The sequence below is a fragment of the Nomascus leucogenys genome, chromosome 22a (genome assembly GCF_006542625.1).
Source record: "Nomascus leucogenys isolate Asia chromosome 22a, Asia_NLE_v1, whole genome shotgun sequence".
Taxonomy (NCBI): domain Eukaryota; kingdom Metazoa; phylum Chordata; class Mammalia; order Primates; family Hylobatidae; genus Nomascus; species Nomascus leucogenys.
The window spans coordinates 133,927,579-133,945,907 of record NC_044402.1 but is presented as its reverse complement, the minus strand read 5'-3'; the positions used below and the strand labels follow the sequence as shown (position 1 = coordinate 133,945,907).

At 46.3% G+C, this 18,329-nt stretch overlaps 1 protein-coding gene across 3 annotated transcripts in view; it reads right to left on the bottom strand.

The window, feature by feature from the left end:
• Positions 1-18,329, bottom strand: part of DGKD (diacylglycerol kinase delta) — a 122,551-nt gene that overhangs the window by 82,428 nt on the left and 21,794 nt on the right. For all 3 annotated transcript variants that reach the window (XM_030803613.1, XM_030803612.1, XM_030803614.1), the window contains exons 2-3: positions 2,299-2,409; positions 175-255 (exon numbers count right to left, since the gene is read on the bottom strand). In XM_030803613.1, coding sequence (XP_030659473.1) covers positions 175-255; positions 2,299-2,409 — 192 coding nt within the window. The remainder of the gene's footprint in view (positions 1-174; positions 256-2,298; positions 2,410-18,329) is intronic.

Sequence of the window (18,329 nt, the reverse complement as noted above, 5' to 3'; positions counted from 1 at the left end):
GGTTATTCTCCAACCACGGTATTACTTTCAGCATTAAATTCAAATTTTACCAGCAATCATTCCAATCAGAAAGAAAAGAATGAAAATGTTTGAACTGCTTGGACACATGCTCAGATCAAAAAGGAAAGCCAACTTCAGTGAAGAATCAAGAAAGGCGTGACTCAGGAATCTTACCGTAAAACTGTTGTTGACATTTTTGGTACTGGATTCAGCCACGCTGGCATCTGTCAGATCCACCTCATCAAATATGATTGACTGGAAAGAGACAAACACAAGGACTAAGGCACACAAAGACAGGTACATCCCTAAGCACTAGTCAGCACTGCCCACCACACCCCCTGATCCCTACCAAGCACCCACAGAGGCCCCAGTACCTTGAAACTGTAGCATCCAATCAATAAGCCAATCTAAATTCACCCACCCATCTGCTTCTAACCAAAAGCTCAGGCTCACAGGTATAATGCCGTGATTTTTTTTAAAAAAATCTACAAACTTTGTCATTGCATTAGTGAATGAAAACAGAGAGAGAACCAAAGCAAACAACTCAATGCTGGTATTTCTGTATTTACTACTGTCAATACCAGTGTTCACTTTTATATGTGAAGTATGTTCTCACACACTGTTTTAGCTGAGGGAAGGCCGGGGTCTGGACTGAGGATTCTGTGTCCTCCTGGCTTGTTCCTCCAGCAAGCACATGGAGGGGAAAGGTCCTGGCTAAAACAAATTCTTCTGGGGAAGAGAGACGGGTCCAAATGGAAAGGGTCTGGCCATGAAAGGAAACAAGGGAGCAGAGCAGAAGGATCCTGGTCCTGGAGAGAGAGATGCTCCAGGGCAGGGCTGGGAGTCAGGCCTGGGGACCTCCCCCATCTCCCTCTCCACTCCCTACAGGGTCCCCCGGCACAGCCCCTGCCTCCTGTTTCCCTTATACCATCCCCTCTATTCTACGATGGCTCTATGAGGAACCCTGGAGAAAATCAAACTAATAACTCAGAAAAGAAACTCAATCTTTTAAGTAACCTTCCCCCTCCCCTCGCCCCCAGAACTAACTGTAAAAGGTTATTTTGTTGTGTGTTTTGTTTTTTGTTTTTAAGTGAGGGAAGTGGTCAGAACCCTTTCTAAACAAGCTGCTTTGTTCCACTTCAAATTTTAATGCAGTAACTTTCTAGGGATATGTCTCAAAATGTAAATGATTCAGATTTCAGATTTCTTAAATACCAAAATATTAGTACTGACACCAATACTGATAAAAAAATACAGGTATTCAGAATCCCAGCCAACACACTGGTGTCTGAATGTCTAACACCACATCCGCTTAAACATGGCAGTAATCTCTGACTTTCACTGGCTGCTCCTCCTCCAGCAGCACCCACCTGGTGCTTCTAGCTTTAAATCTACCTACAATAGGGCACACAGAAAGAAGGTTAATTGCTAGAAAGCCTAAAAATAAAGAATTTCCCATTTCTGTTCACACATCAAGAAGCTCAGCTCCTTCTACTTTGGCAGGGCACAGTGGCTCACACCTGTAATCCCAGCACCTTGGGAGGCCAAGGCGGGCAGATTACTTGAGGTCAGGAGTTCAAGACCAGCCTGAGCAATGTGGTGAAACCCCATCTCTAGGCCGGGCACAGTGGCTCACGCCTGTAATCCCAGCACTTTGGGAGACAGAGGCAGGTGGATCATTTGACGTCAGGAGTTTGAGATCAGCTTGACCTACATAGTGAAACCCCATCTCTACTAAAATATAAAAATATCAGCCAGGCGTGGTTGCAGGCGCCTGTAATCCCAGCTACTCGGGAGGCTGAGGCAGGAGAATTGCTTGAACCCAGGAGGCGGAGGTTGTAATGAGCCAAGATCTCGCCACTGCACTCCAGCCTGGACGACAGAGCAAGACTCCCTCTCAAAAAACAAACAAACAAACAAAAAAAAACTTCAACATACTTAAGGAATAAAGAATTATTTAATAACAAGAAGATGAAATTCATAACCCTGTGATGCCCTCCACCTTTCTGAAAGAAAGATATCCAACTGTAACGTGGCTGTTTCTGTGACCCTTTTTTTCCTTTTCCCCGTTACTGATGATGTTAAAGAAAAGGAAAATGAACAGAAATTAATTTTGATAAGAAATAAAACATGCCTTGAGACAAGTAAAACCTGACAGCGTGGAGTGTTACAAAACTCACTGGCAATAACAGATCTGAGAATTGAAGCTTTTCCCACACAAGGACTCAGCAGCCCCAATTCCTCCCCTGGGAAGGCTCCTGTGATGTCCTCGCGTGTGCTTTCCTGCAGGGGCCTCACCTTTGCCGTTTTGGCATAGTAAAGCGTTCGCCCTCGAAGCTTAAAGTATCTCCTTTTTGATCGCTGGAATGAATTGTTCTGTTTGGTCAGCATCCCCTCTTTGATGATGGTCTGAAAGTACAGAAACATATTCATAAACTTGCGTTTTCAAGGTGCCCTTTCACTCTTCCGGCTGAAACGCAGCCTGTTGAGGCTGAAACATATTCGTGTCTCTAACAGAAAATATTTCTCACACTCTCAACAGACCTTGACCTACGCACAGGCCCAGCACGCTGCCAGGGGCATGGGGGGTTGCACCAATCCTATCCTCCAAGGGGCAATGTGTGCCTGTGTGGGTGGGGGTGTCAAGAGGCCCAGGGTGTGCCCTGGATGCACTGGCAGACATGAAGAAGGGACACTGAGGCTCACAGGGCCACAGTACACAGCAGCTGGGAGGACACTGGGACGCGGGGCCAGTGCATTCTCCAACTTCAGCATTTGGTATTTTTCAGCTATTCTTGGCCCCGTCTCTGTGTTCTCTGGCCCCCTGCCATTTCTCAGGATGCTGCTGCCAAAGCTGTCTACGTCAGTGGCTCTGGGGCTCAGAAGCTCCAGGCCTGCGCCCTCAGCCCAACCCACCACTCACAGGCCGGGCGTGTGCATCTGCACACACCATGAGAGGGAAGTGCCTCGGCCAGAGACACTAAAACTCCTCTCAACCCGAAAATCTGATGAGTTCACCCCATAACACAAGACGTTCTCTTACGAGAATCCAGAAATGGATTCTACAGTCCACTCACCTTGGCTCAATTAAAGCCAAGAATGAAGGGGGCACTACTTCTCCCGGAGCTGCTCCCCCACCTTACGCGGCCCATGCCACCAAAACATCAAATGCGTAAGGAACTACTTGGTCATGAGATGTTTTGACGTACTCGGAGCCATTAACACAGTCAAAAAGAATAAACAACACGCATGAAGACAAGAACCTGGCTCTCAGCGTTCGCACACTATGTCACATCCCACCTCACAGAAATGCCCAGTCCACAAGGAGCCTCAGCATGGAAACGGAGGGAGGCTTCCTAAAAATTCTGTTCAAAGACAAGCACATTGGTTCAGAGAAGCTTTTGCTTAACTACCTAATCCCATATAGCTCTGCACTTTACGTAAATGTTTCAAACAGTGCATGTACAAAGTTCTTAAGTATCCACAAACACTTAAAACTCCCTAAGATAAAACCAGCAAGAGCAAGACACAGGAGGCTCATGTCCCCCACCTATGCCAGAATGCAAGCGCAGAACACTGCACTGCCTGGTCCATCCACCAGCATTCACAACAGGAGAGACAGCGGAACAGGGAAGGCTGCAGAAAGCCCCCAGCCTGACACGCCATCAACATGTGGACGGACACCAGAACCACACCGGGACAGCACAGGCCAATGCACACTGCCTAGGGGTCTCTTCTCCTTATCCCACAACAGGCCATCCTCACTGTGCCCTTCCTGGGTTGGGGGGAACTGGCTGCACTCACAACCACTTCCAAGAGCTTCTTGCTCACCAGCACGTGCCAATCGTGGTGAACTCTGCTTTCGGCACTGACCCAGTGGCACAACAGCAGCCCTTTCCAACTCTAGAGGATCAGCGCAGGGCAGAGCTGCTGAAGAATCTACTGACTCATTCTTGGCTTATACATTCACCTCACACTTCTGAAGAAGGCGCCCACCCTCTCCCCAGTAATTAAAGAGTGCCAGGAAGGAAAAAGAGAAGAGCCCAACATTATCCAACGATCAAGCATTCTGATGAGGCTTGTTTGCCAGAAGTGACCTCCCCATCCCCACCCCCCACTAGAGACAGCAGGGATCCCCAGCATACAGCTAGCATCTGAGGTCCCGTCCAAAACAGAACAAGGGTGATCCAACGCAGACAGAAAGTCCCACCCCGATTCTGGTAGCGAGGATATAAACCAGTCTTCAGTGTGAAGGACTGGGAAATGGTATTTGTTTCCAAACATCCTTTTCGCATCCAAGTACACATAGATGACACTCATTTCAAATACATCTGCACAGAACAATGCCACCCATGGAAGCCTGAAACATATACCACAAGACCCTTTCTCTGTTGACCTCGAAGGCCTCACTGTGAAGACATCTCTCCTGGCCCCCCATCATCTTCCTTACCTCTGTGGGGAAAGCAATCACTTCCATCTCTTCCCTAAATGGGGGAAAAAAAAAAGACAACAAAACCAACCAGCCAAAACCCAGAAAAGTTACAATAAGTTATCTTTAAAGGACAGATGCTGGAGTATTTTCTCTTGTGTCTCCTGCTACACATCTCATACATAAAAGAAAAGCAAAATTAAAACACAACTCACTGCACCACATACTCTTACACACACACACACACGCACAATCTTTCTGAGGGCGGATGAGAGTCTGCGATCTTGGGCTGCCCAAGGAGAGCTGCTGCTTTATTTATAGAACAAGAGTGCTCAGAAAAAGACTGGTGGGTTTCAGCGGAAAAGGCTGGGGAAAAGATAAAGACCATTATTTCTTTGAAGCCTTCTCAGAAACTGCATTTCTTCTCCTGATTCGCTGCTTGTGAGTACTATAGATATGCTGCAGAATATTTTTAAACATTTAGTCAAAAGCCATGAACCAAAAGTGGTCAAGAAAATAACACCCCAAAATAATGTGCTGTATTTTGCACGTGGCAGCTGTGAAAGGCACCCACAGGAAATGCTGCTAGGCTGACGAGGCCTCTCCTTGGCCCCTAGAGCAGAGTCAGGAGTGAAAGGGCCAGGCCCCTGGCACAGTTCGCTCCGGCCATGCCGGGCCACCGGGCTCTTAGAGTCACTTTGTTAGGTTCTATGCACAAACAAAAGGGCCAACTGTCGTTCAAGCCACTAGGATACCCTTATTCCAATCAGAGACAAATTTGCAACACACACAGCACCCAGAAAACTCTTAAGCTCCAGTCAGAGAGAGAGCAGCAGGTGGAAAGTGAACACGCGCCCATCAGCAAACACAGGCAAGACACCAATCCCAGTGCTGGACTCCCCAGAGGAAGTTGGCGAGAGCACTGGGCCTGAGCTGGAGTGTGGTCCACAGCCACCCACTGACCCGACAGACATATGCCCAGCCCACAGGTCCAAGACTACCACGTGCAGCTGCTTGGGGGGAAGCGCAAGTCTCCAGTGGTCCTTGCTTAACAGTAAGACAGCTCTGAGAATGTCCTTGGAAAGGGCTTCAAACCAGGAGGCAGAGAAAGTCCAGAATGGACTCTGTCTGAAAGGGACCACCAGGCCCAATCACAGGGTGAGGTTGCCCCCTCTTCGACATGTGGCTGCATCACCAGATGCTGGTCACTACACTGGGCTGTGAGGGCTGCATGGGCAGGAGCTCAGACCAGAGGAAGGCAGACATGTACACACCAGAGTGCTCTGGGATGTGAGGCACAGGGCAGTGAGTGATGCCCCATAAGGGAGGCTGCCTGAGACAACAGGTACCTGAGCAGGCCAGGGAGGAGGGGCTGGGCAAGCAGAAGCCCGCAGCTGCTCCTTGGGGCTAGAGACAGAGCCCGGTGGTGGCTCAGAAATACACTCTGGAAAGCTGACTGTGGCCACAGTGTGGGAAAGAAGAGGGGGTGAAACGTGGAGGCTGGCAGAACACTCCAGAAACTCGCATAAGGGGGGGAGTTGGTGACAAGAGTCTGGGGTGGCAGGGGAGAGATGGACACAGGCATGGGAATGTTCAGAAAGATGTGACAATAGACCGAGGTGAAGGGAAGGAGACAGGACAGAAATCCTGGACGCCTCCAAAGAGTGTGGCTCAGTGGGGGGATGTGGGTTTCATTCTGGACATGCTGAGTCTGCGGGCCTCGAGGACGTTAGGGGAGTTCAGTGTAAGGCGACAGCCAGCTCTGCAGGTCTGTGATGTAGAAGGTTTAACACAGGAGATGCCTTGCCAAGGGGAGAAAGCATGGAGTACACGGAGGCCCAGGGAAATGGGAACCCAGGGACACCCATACCGAGGAAGGAAAGCCAGAAAGGAGAACAAGAAAAAAGTGGGCAGAAGTGCAGGAGAGGAGAGAGCACGTCGAGAAGATCGCCATCAGTGATGTCCAATGCAGCAGCGGGGTCATAAATGAGAACTGAGCCGAGGATAAAGGAAGCAGCCACCAGGGAGTCACCGAGGACCTGCCAGAGCGGACATGGTGGCCTGATGGGGTCGAAGGCAGATCAAATCACCCTGAGTGTGACCAGGACAGGAGAAAGCAAAGATAACAGGTTTTTTTCAACTTACAACTTTCTTTTTATGAACATGGAATCCATACTGTACATACTGTTATGTGACCTTGCTATTTTTTTTGTCATGTATATTATCACCATATAGCCACATCAGCAAATGCATTTTTGCCGGCTACAGAGTATCTCACTGCACCTACACACCCTCCCCTCCATCATTCACCTGCTTGCCACTGCCGGAACATTTAGAATGCTTCCCATTCCCTCAATGCTATCATCAGAACTTCAGTGGATATTCCCATAAGTAAATATCTGCTTATGTCCTCAACTATCCTTAGAGCAAATTAAGAGAAGTGGAATTTGGGGACAAAAGATAGCCCAGAAACAGACCCTTGCAGATTTGGAAGCTTGATGTGTAACAGGTGGCACTGCAAACCGGGGTTTGGGAGGGAGGGGGATTTCAGCAAAGGGGCTGAGATGGCAGGTTACCCACGGACACCACACGCGTGAGCTCCTGGCAGACTCTGGGTGTGCTAAAGCAAAAAGCAGAAGAACTTCAAAACTTCCAGCAGACAACAGAGAATTTCCAATGACTTTGGAATTGGGAAGAGTTTCTTAAATATAATAGAAAAAAAATATTAGATATAAGCTATGACTGCTAAACTCAACTATATTACAATTGAGAATTTCTGCTTATCAAAGACACCTCAAAAAGAGATAAAAGAAAAGCCAAGGTGGGAAAAAAATGTACACTACTACTGACAGCCAGTCAGTAACCAGTAACCAGAATATAGCAGAAACTCCCACGGAATGGGCTGGGCGCAGTGGCTCATGCCTGTAATTCCAGCACTTTGGGAGGCCGAGGCAGGTGGATCACCTGAGGTCAGGAGTTCGAGACCAGCCTGGCCAACACAGCAAAACCCCATCTCTACTCAAAAATTAGCTGGTGGATACCTGTAATCCCAGCTACTTGGGAGGCTGGGTCATAAGAATCGCTTGAACCCAGCAGACGGAGGTTGCAGTGGGCCGAGATCATGCCATTGCACTCCCGCCTGGGTGACAAGAGTGAAACTCCCTCTCAAAAAAAAAAGAAAGGAAGAAAAAAAGAAACCCCCACTGAATGATAAAAAAGAAAAACCACCAAAGAGAAAATCGGTAAAAAGTGTGAACCGGCGTTTACCAGAAGAGTAAGTCAAATGGAGACTAAACCCCAAAGGATGCCACAGAAGAGCACCCTGGCACTCAGCCGTGCAGGTGGGTCCACGTGTGCATAGTCCGTGACTGTGCTTCACAACTTATGTGTATACTCCATGTATTATTCTGCATGTAAAATGGTAAAGGGAAAAATATAGTTAATTAATATAAGGATAGAAGTAAAATCTCAGACTATTAGGGTTAATGTCTTGAGCATGTAAGGAGTGAAGATTTCCACATTTACCCAGTAAAAGACAAACAAATGAAAAACAGCTGCCACATGGGGGTGAAGAAAATGGAGGGGACTGACCAAGAGACACGTGTCCAGAGGCTGAGAGCAGCAAGCCACAGCCTGCCCAAGGTGACCTGGACAGAGGGGCTGCAGGCAGACAGATGGGAAACTGGGGAGGGAAACAAAAAAAAAGTAGCAGAAAGGAATGAAAATTAGCCAAATGTCCACTTCAGCCACCTATCTGTCCTTTAGACCTCCCCAGTCCTTCAACAACAACAAAAAAGCAGGTAAAACAGAAACCTGACTATGGTCAATTAAGCAACATCACCCAAATTCACAAAGCCCCCAAAAAGTGGAAATACTAGCATAAAAAATTAACATACAAATGTTTCAGTGGAAAAAAGCTGGTAAAACTTATTTCTATCAATTTGCATATCACTTTGTTTGTTTTCTGAGACAGAGTGTTGCTCTGTCGCCCAGGCTGGAGTGCAGTGGCACAATCTCGGCTCACTGCAACCTCCGCCTCCCAGGTTCAAGCAATTCTCCTGCCTCAGCCTCCCGAGTAGTGGGATTACAGGCACGCACTACACGCCTGGCTAATTTTTTGTTTTTTTAGTAGAGACAAGGTTTCACTATGTTGGCCAGGCTTGTCTCGATCTCCTGACTTCGGGTGATCCACCCACCTCAGCCTCCCAAAGTGCTGGGATCACAGGCGTGAGCCACCGCACCTGGCCCAATTTGCATATCACTTTAAATTTTCATGAGTATTTTTATATTTACTTGTCTTCTTAACAGAATGAGACGGAAACTAGTATTCCAGTTAACAAATAAGAAAACTGGTAAACAGAGAGACTGAGTAACTCGCCCGGTTGAACAACTAATGACAGGTCACAAATCCCAGGCCTCTCCAATTCTATCTCAAAGCTTCATCTGTGGTTTGCAGTTTACAAGCACCATGATTCACATATAGGAAGCAATCAGAAAATAATTTGTTCACAAAACATAAGGCATGCAAAACATATTCAAAGACCTCCAGGTTATCTCCAGCACTTCACACATACCACATCCACTACCCGAGTAGGAGCCATTTTCATCTTTTAATCGCCACACCAATTTTGAAAGTGGTGGTGAATATTCCCACTTTACACATTAGGAAACTGAGGGCCAGAGGATTAAGTAATTCACCCAAGGCCATTTGGCTAATGAATGACACACCAGAGCCCAGACAATAATACTTGTTGGCAAAATAAAACTTCAGCATAGAAGTCTGCTGATAATGGATTTAAATCAATTAAGCAAAGGTAAATTCCTATATCTACTCAAAACACTACCCACAGATTCATCCTCATTCAGGAACTACCTGCAACTCACCCACCACCTGTCTACCTATAAGCTCATCTTACCGCATCCTGGCAGAAGCTGAGGGAGGGTGCACGCCCAAGGCGGCAACGGAATGTGTGCCACATCGGTGTCTTCATGACACCAACGGCCAGCAGGAGAGAGCACACCGGGCAACTGCGGCGCTGCAGAATCCCGCTCAGCTCTGCAGAGCCAGGCCCTGAGTCTGGTGCTAACTCTGACAGAAAGGAACCCAACACAGGTTTTCAGAAGACTCCAAAACACCAACCCATGGAAAAAGGACAGTCATCCTTCCCTTACCCATCAAGAGAATCCAATTTCCCCATTGCCACTACCCTGGTTTTCAATGCACTGACACCAAGATTATTAAAAACGACCATGTCCCAAAGCTCCTATGCCAAAGCTTCCACTGACAGGAGGAGAGACACCTCATTCCTGCCCCCACTAATGTGAGGAAGGACCAAACCAAAAAAAGCCAAAAAGTGGCAACGATGTGTATGCCCAAACCCTCAAGAGAGCTGCTCCAGATCTGCCCTTCATTTGGAGTTCACACCCATTTTTCCTAAACCCAGGACACTTCTCTTACTATAGTATGGTGTGGTATGTGGTGTTATCTGTTAACACCCCCACACGCATACACAGACATCCTCACTGCTCACAGGAGCACTGAATTGGGGGTGGTGGTGGCGGGGGACCTTTCATCATAGGGCTAATCCCCACTGCCCCAGTACTGGTCAAGGAGGTCAAGGAGACCTAAGCAGTTCTGTTGGGGGTGGGGAGGTAGGCAAGTGCTTGGCTGGTATATGGGAACATGTGTAGCCTCGGTGCCACCTTTGTTTTAAATGAACATACAACATCTAGTGCTGCAGCAGCCATGTTGAGGCCACAAGGTAGCCAGTGTGGGTCCTGATGACATCAACCTACAGCCAAATGCATTCCTGTCTGATAACGATGGGTTGGCTGAGTTCACTCCCGCTCTGTCAGCATCACTGCTACTCCAACCTAGTCTTGCAGGCTGGCGTCCCCAGGGGCCAGGCCTCCACACTGAAATGTACCTCATCTCACTGTTCACTGACCCCCACGTTTCCTCTTTAGTTAATATTAATAGCATCATCAAATCTAAAAGAAGTAGCAGGCGCTCAACTCTTTTCCTCCTTCACTCCGCATTTCTAATTGCCTACCTAGGATCATTGATTGTATTTGTTAAAATAATGGAAGATTCTGCCCCTCCTCTTCAGCCCCGCCTACCTCAGGCTTAAGTTGTTCTGCCTCTTGTCTCTGCCTCAGTGCCTCTCAAAGTGTGACCCAGACCACCACATCAGAACCCCTGGAACGTTTGTTAAAAATGCAGGTTACGGCTGGCCTGAAGGCAGTGAGCTATCTCAAATGATGGTTCACAATCAGTTACAGACTGAACTCCTTGCTCTACTCTCTACCCCATTCTCACTACTTCACTGGACTAGTCTAATAACAAAATACAGGTTACTAAAATAATAATACAGAAATAAAATAAAAAAGTAAAGAAAAGGCAAGTTACTGCTCCACTCCCAACCTCCTGAGCCTTGGAAATAGGAATTTTTGCCAAGAGCCCGGGCGGTTCCTAAGCACACCAAGTTTGTTCTCTGTCCATCCTTCCTCCAACTTGCTGCCACAATTCTCTCTCTCAACGGGAGTATCTCATCCTAACTGCCACTACAATTACCTGACAAGCTTTGAGAAACAGTGACCACTGGCCCCACCCCACCAGTGATGAGCATCAGTGTGGGAGGGAGCAGGGAGCCACAGTGTTAAAAACTCCCAGGTGACTGGAAGAAGCATACAGTCTCAGAGCCAGGGCCCACTCCCAAACCTCTCCTTGCTTTCCTTGTCATCTAGGAAGGCTTCACGTGGCCCACGGGGCTCCTCCCAATCTGAGAGGCTCCTTTCTCACACCTCCCAGAACCACCTGACCCAAACACAACCAACTCCTTTATTTCCCCACTCTTTTGAATATACTCTTTCCTCTGCCTGGAAATCCTCAGCTCCTCTTCTCTTGGCTGGGAAATGACTAAGCTTTGAGACCCAAGTCAAATACCACCACCTTCGGGAAGTCTTCCCAGACTCCCCCCAGGCAGAACTAGCTATCACCTCCCCCCAGGCAGAACTAGCTATCACCGCTTTGCAAGTACATGAACATCCATTATGAGGCTGTCTCCCTCCCCGGACCAACAGTATCTCAGGTTCAGTGGGTTTATTTATCTTAACCACACCAGTGCCTCAGGAAGTTTTGTTTTTGTTTTTGTTTTGAAACAGGTTCTCACACTGACAACCAGGCTGGACTACAGTGGCTCAATCACAGCTCACCACAGCCTTGACCTCTTGGGCTCAAGTGATCCTCCCATCTCAGCCTCCCAAGTAGCAAGGACTACAGGTGCGCTTGTTTTGTTTTGTTTTGCTTTGCTTTGTAGAGACAGGGTCTCACTATGTTGCCCAGGCAATCCTCAGGCCTTGGCCTCCCTTATTGCAGGCATAAGCCACTACAACTGGCCAGGAAGTTTTACAAAATACTACAAAGGGCTAATATCCCTAATCTTTAAAGATTTATAAAAATTGAGAACACACTAACAATCTGGTAGAAAAAGGGGCAAAAAATATGAAAACATCTGACAGAAAAAAAATGCAAAAGGCGCTTAAACAAAGGAAAAGATGCTCAACCTAGCTCAGAAGAGAAAAACAAAACTAAGTGAAAATACTATTTGCATCATCAGACTGACAAAAAACAAACAAGGCTGGGCACGGTGGATCACGCCTGTAATCCCAGAACTTTGGGAGGCTGAGGCGGGAGGATAGCTTGAGCCCAGGAGTTTGAGACCAGCCTAGGCAACACAGTGAGGCCCCATCTCTACAAATTTTTTTTTTTTTTTTTTGAGATGGAGTCTCACTCTATCGCTCAGGCTGGAGTGCAGTGGCGCGATCTCGGCTCACTGCAACCTCTGCCTCCCCAGTTCAAGCAATTCTCCTGTCTCAGCCTCCTGAGTAGCTGGGACTACAGGCACCCACCACCACACCCAGCTAATTTTTGTATTTTAGTAGAGACGGGTTTCACCATGTTGCCCAGGCTAGTCTCGACCTCCTGAGCTCAGGCAATCCGCCCGCCTCGGCCTCCCAAAGTGCTAGGATTACAGGCATAAGCCACCACACCCGGCCTCAAATTTAAAAAAAAAAAAAAAAAATAGCTGGGCATGGTGGTGCACACCTGTGGTCCAAGCTACTTGGGAGGCTGAGGTGAGAGGATCACTTGAGACCAGGAGTTCAAGGCTAGCCTGAGCAACATAGAGAGACCCCATCTCTACAAAAAATAGTAATAATTATTTAAAAATTAGTGCACCTACAGTTCCAGCTACTTGAGAGGCTGAGGTGGGAGGATCACCTGAGCCCAAGAGGTCGAGGCTGACACAGTGAGCTGTGATCGCACCACTGTACTCCAACTTGGGTGACAGAGCAAGACTGTATCTCAAAACAAACAAACAAACAAACAAAAAAACCAAAGAGGCAACACATTCTGCTTCTATGGCAATGGGGAGACAGGCACTCAACACGACTGCAAAACAGGATGGCCCTGAAGACAAATATTTGGCAAAATCCAGAGCAGTTATTCATGCATTTACTCTTTTGATCTAGCAAGCCCACTCCTAGGAATCTATCCTAAAAGACACTTTGGCAAAATAGAAAAAAAAGTTTGTACAAGGTTATGTGCTACAAACTATTATAGTAGAACACTGAAAATAACCCAAATGCCCACCAACAGGCTAGTGGTCAAATAAACTATGGTACATTCAAAATATGGAGTACCATATAACCATACAAGGATTGTGGAAGATATCTTTATACACTATGGAACGGTCTCCAAATCAGAGCAAGTAAAAAGATAACAGTGCAGAACATGCATAGAACATGCTATTAAGGGGCCAGGGGCAGTGGCTCATGCCTGTAATCCCAGCACTTTGGGAGGCCGAAGCGGGTGGATCACCTGAGGTTAGGAGTTCGAGACCAGCCTGGCCAACATGGTGAAACTCTGTCTCTACTAAAAATACAAAAAATTAGCTGGGCGTGGTGGCACACACCTGTAATCATAGCTACTCAGGAGGCTGAAGCAGAAGAATCATTTGAACCCGGGAGGTGGAGGTTGAAGTGAGCTGAGATCGTGCCATTGCACTCCTGCCTGGGTGACAAGAGCGAAACTCTGTCTCCCCCCAAAAAAAAAAAAGAAGAACATGCTATGCTATTAATATCTTTGTGTAAAAAGGAGGACATTGTGTGTGAAGAAGATAAACTTAGTTTTGTTTTGTTTTTTCCAAAAAGAAACAATGGAAGGATTAACCAAAATAATAATAAAAATGGTTAAGTGGTTACCTCTAGGGAAAGGGAACAGGGTAGACGAGACAGGGAAGGCACACACATGATTTTAAAAGGACTCCCAGGACAGGGGCAGCACCCGCAGCAGCACCCAGGAGGCTGAGCTCTGACTTGCTCCAGGCTCAGGTGTAAGCACTTTCCAAAGATTACCCATTTAATCCATACAACGTTCCCCTTCCTGTGCCCAAGTGTTCTCATTGTTCAATTCCCACCTATGAGTGAGAACATGCGGTGTTTGGTTTCTTTGTCCTTGCGATAGTTTGCTGGGAATGATGGTTTCCAGCTTCATCCATGTCCCTAGAAAGGACCCTAGAACTTAAAGTATAATAAAATATATATATATATTAAAAAAGAAATCCATACAATGACCTCCTAAGGGAGGCCCAGGAAACATTCCCATTTCACAGAACCATGGGCAAGGAGAAGAAATAATCAGTATTTATGGAGTGCCTACTATGTGCCAGGAGCTTATACAGAATCTGTATTTAATCTGCCCCATACAATAGTTATGGCCCCATTTTACTAATGAAGAAATTGGGGTCCAGCGAGGACACAGACATCTACAGTGAAGTGACAGATGTGGGCTTCAGACCCAGATCTGTCTGATCTCAACTCTCTCCATGCTTAGACAGCAAATGAAAAACATTTTTTATGTTTGGGGAAGATTTCCTTTTCATTATTTTTGTCTGTACAAGTTCAGACTAAATTATAGCCATAACCATCCGAAAGTGAATTTATGCACAAACCCATCTCCACTAACACACCAAAGGCGAAACAAACCTTAACCACCAGCAGCAGGTGTGACATCCCAAAATACACACATGCTATCTGTGGTTCATTAAGGTAGGAAAGATTCAGCTTCTGCGAAACCTACAGAACAAAATCCATCTCCCTATCGAGCTGTGGAATGAAATCACTCTGTTTCAATAAACGTTTATTGAACACTTGAGTGCTGAGTGCGGCCTGCAATACTACAACGAAAGGGACTCGACCCTTGACCTTTCAGGAAACTGCTCCATCAGAGGGATACTTGACAGTAGGAAGAATCAGAAGAATTTGCTTTAAAATGCTCAGGAAAAAAGTAGGGGTGTGGGTAGTGGGTGGAGACAGAAGAAACAAGAAAGACACAACGCTGATGTGATTAATTCAACGGTCTCTACTTCTGTGTCTGTTTGGAAATTTCCATAAATTGTTTTCAAGTGTCATGAGAGGGGTGCAGACAGGGCGCTTTGGAAACTTGGAAGTCAGTGAAACACGCCAGAGGCCTGAAGCTGGTGCTGCCTGGACTAGAGGCAGCCTCCCCAGCTTCCTGACCTATGGATCCCACCTCAGAGGTCAAGGCACCAAACAGAAAAGCACCTGAGAACAATGGGGCAGTGCTGCCACTATCAGCATTCAACCTCCTCTCCCCTGGCACGTGCTCAACCAGCTGCTTCCTCACCTGTTTTCTGACATTTGGTGGAATAAAGTCCTGTGTTAAATTGCCCAACTCAAGGCAGACTTGTTTGCTGGAGGTTACTTTTTATTTACTTAAGACCACCAAGAGCCCAGCCACGCTAACACCTACTATTCACATTCCGAGATAACATCCTTCCCATCTGTTTTCTTTCTTTTTTTTTTTTTTCCTTTTTTGAGACAGAGTCTCATTCCGTCGCCCAGGCTGGAGTGCAGTGGCACGATCTCGGCTCACTGCAACCACCACCTCCCAGGTTCAAGTGATTCTCCTGCCTCAGCCTCCCAAGTAGCTGGGACTACGGGTGTGTGCCATCACGCCCGGCTAATTTTTGTTATTTTTAGTAGAGACAGGATTTTACCATGTCGGCCAGGCTGGTCTCGAACTCCTGACATCGGGTGATCCACCTGACTTGGGCGCCCAAAGTGCTGAGATTACAGGCGTGAGCCACCACGCCCAGCTCCATCTGTTTTCAAGTGTGTAAATAAAACAGAAAAGTGGGGCTGGGCATGGTATCTCACACCTGTAATCTCAGCACTTTGGGAGGACGAGGCAGGCAGATCACTTGAGCCCAGGAATTCAAGACCAGCCTGGGCAACATAGCATAGTAAAGTATCCCTCTGCTTTTATAGAGACTCCATCTCTATAAAAACTTTAAAAATTGGCTGGGTATGGTGGCATATGGCTGTAGTCCTAGCTACTAAGGAAACTGGGGCAGAAAAGTTGCTTGAACCCAGGAATTTAGGCTCCAGTGAGCTATGACTGAACCACTGCACTGCAGCCTGGATGACAAAACAAGATTGTGCCTCTAAAAAGAAAAATGTAAAAATAAAATCGCCAGGTGCTATGGCTCACACCTGTAATCTTAGCACTTTGGGAGAAAGAGGTGGGCAAATCACTTGTGCCCAGGAGTTCAAGACCAGCCTGGGCAACACGGTGAGATGCCATCTCTACAAAAAATTTAAAAATTAGCTGGGCATGGTGGCACACACCTGTAGTCCTAGCCTCTGGGGAGGCCAAGACAGGAAAATCACCTGAGCCCAAGAGTCCAAGGCTGCAGTGAGTGATGATGGCACCACTGCACTCCAGCCTGGGTGACAGGGCGAGACCCCGTGTCAAGGCCAGGCACAGTGGCTCACATCTGTTAATCCCAGCACTTTGGGAGGCTGAGGCAGACGGAACACTTGAGGTCAGGAGTTCGTAATCAGCCTGGCCAACATGGTGAAACCCCGTCTCTGTGCAAATACAAAAACTAGCCAGGCGTCGTAGCAGGCACCTGTAATCCCAGCTACTTAGGAGGCTGAGGCAAGAGAATCGCTTGAACCCAGGAGGCGGAGGTTGCAGTGAGCCGAGATCACACCACTGCACTCCAGCCTGGGTGAGAGCGAGACTTCATCTCAAAAAAAAAACAAACAGACAAACAACAACAACAAAAACCCTGTGTAAAAAAAAAAATTAAACTAAAAGACATAAAGGGGAGTTACATGATGTACGAATTATTCAATAACTTGCTTTTCCAAACAACAATATACTGCAACTAGATCTGCTTTTACTTTGTGTGTTATTCTTCTATATGCTATTTCTTTTTCATTTATTCAAATGTTTAGGGATGCTAATATCATTATGAACATATCTAAAGAACTGATAATGTTGCATGCATCAAACAGTTTACATCTCAAGCTAAAATACATCCTATTCATATCAAGACCTTGAGCTCGCTGCTTAGGTTTAAGTGTAGATTTAATTTCAACACAGGAGTTAGAAGTTTAAACAAAGGGGAACATAATTAAGTTGCTCCATATAATGCACCCATTTATTAGGATATTATGAAACTTAAATCCTGTATTTTCACAAGCATGCCCTTTTGTATATTTGACTCCTGAAATTCAATCTGTTTTGATCCAACAGTACTGTTTCAGCTGTTTTAGGACATTCCAGATAAGGCTGAGGGCAGCTGCTTCTCCAACCTGAATCATCGCCACGTCACGACGCAGCCCCTCTTACCATTAGGAGTCTTCCATTGACGGGAAGCATGTTAAGCCTTTTAGTTTCCTTTGGTATAAAACAATACATGCTCATTTTAGAAAACGCAGGCAAGCAGATGTAAACATAAAAATAATACAAATCCCACCACCTAACCCGACCCACAATATCATGAGAAACTTCCTCCATGTTATTTCTTATTCCATCTTATTTCCAGTGTTTTACACATTGCTGAAACGCATTCTGTAAACACAGCTTTGCCTCTTTATTTCTCCAATATCACACAGTACCGTCCCTGTTGCTGTCCTCCTCAATTACCTGGCTGGCGGCTTCAGGCATTGAGAGCCATGCACACTGCCACTTTCCGGCTTTGTGACCTGGTGCAGCCACCATGAAGTTGTGAAGGTGAAGTGGCACAGCACGCGAACAGAGCACAGCACGGGGCCCGCCCATAGTACCCATTTTATCAGCTATTATCATTAACTCACTGAGTCATTACACTGGAGTGTTCTGGCAGAGTTTGTCCTAAGCTGGACTTGGACACTGGGGTGGTTTGCAACTTTTTATATTTAATGGTACAATAAACATGTTGTTCATGAGCTTCATATTTAAGATTATTTTCTCAGGATAGAGTCCCAGTGTTAGAATTCTGGACCAAGAGTCTCTTGGAGTTATTCAGACACTCACTAAGTCACTTTCCCAAATGGTTATACCCATTTCTGCTGCCAGAGGACAAAGAAGCTGCAGTTAACTACCAAGGAGTTTCTACAAACAGCAAATTATACAAAACACTAGTTAGATATAAAAACACAGACAATTGTGACTAATGGACAATAAAAATACACATTGGCATTAGACTCACGCCTCATTTGTCAGATCTCCCTTAAATGTATGAAAAAAATTAAAATTAAAAAAAAAAAGACTCATGTCTTAATTCTTGACACACCTGGTTCTACTTGCCCTCTTGAAGTACACAAAAATGTTCAGCAACCACACAGAGAGAAAGGAGATAGAGAACAACTTCTCAGACTTCCCTTCTGCCCAGCCTCTGAGTACTAGTCCATTTTTATCAGAGTTCAAATACTGAGAATGTCAAATGAGACTGGATTTAATGAGATGTGTTATTTCAAGTTTACCAAACTATAAAAAGAACTGAATCAAGTCCATATTCTCAAACATAAAATGTAGAAGAGGCTG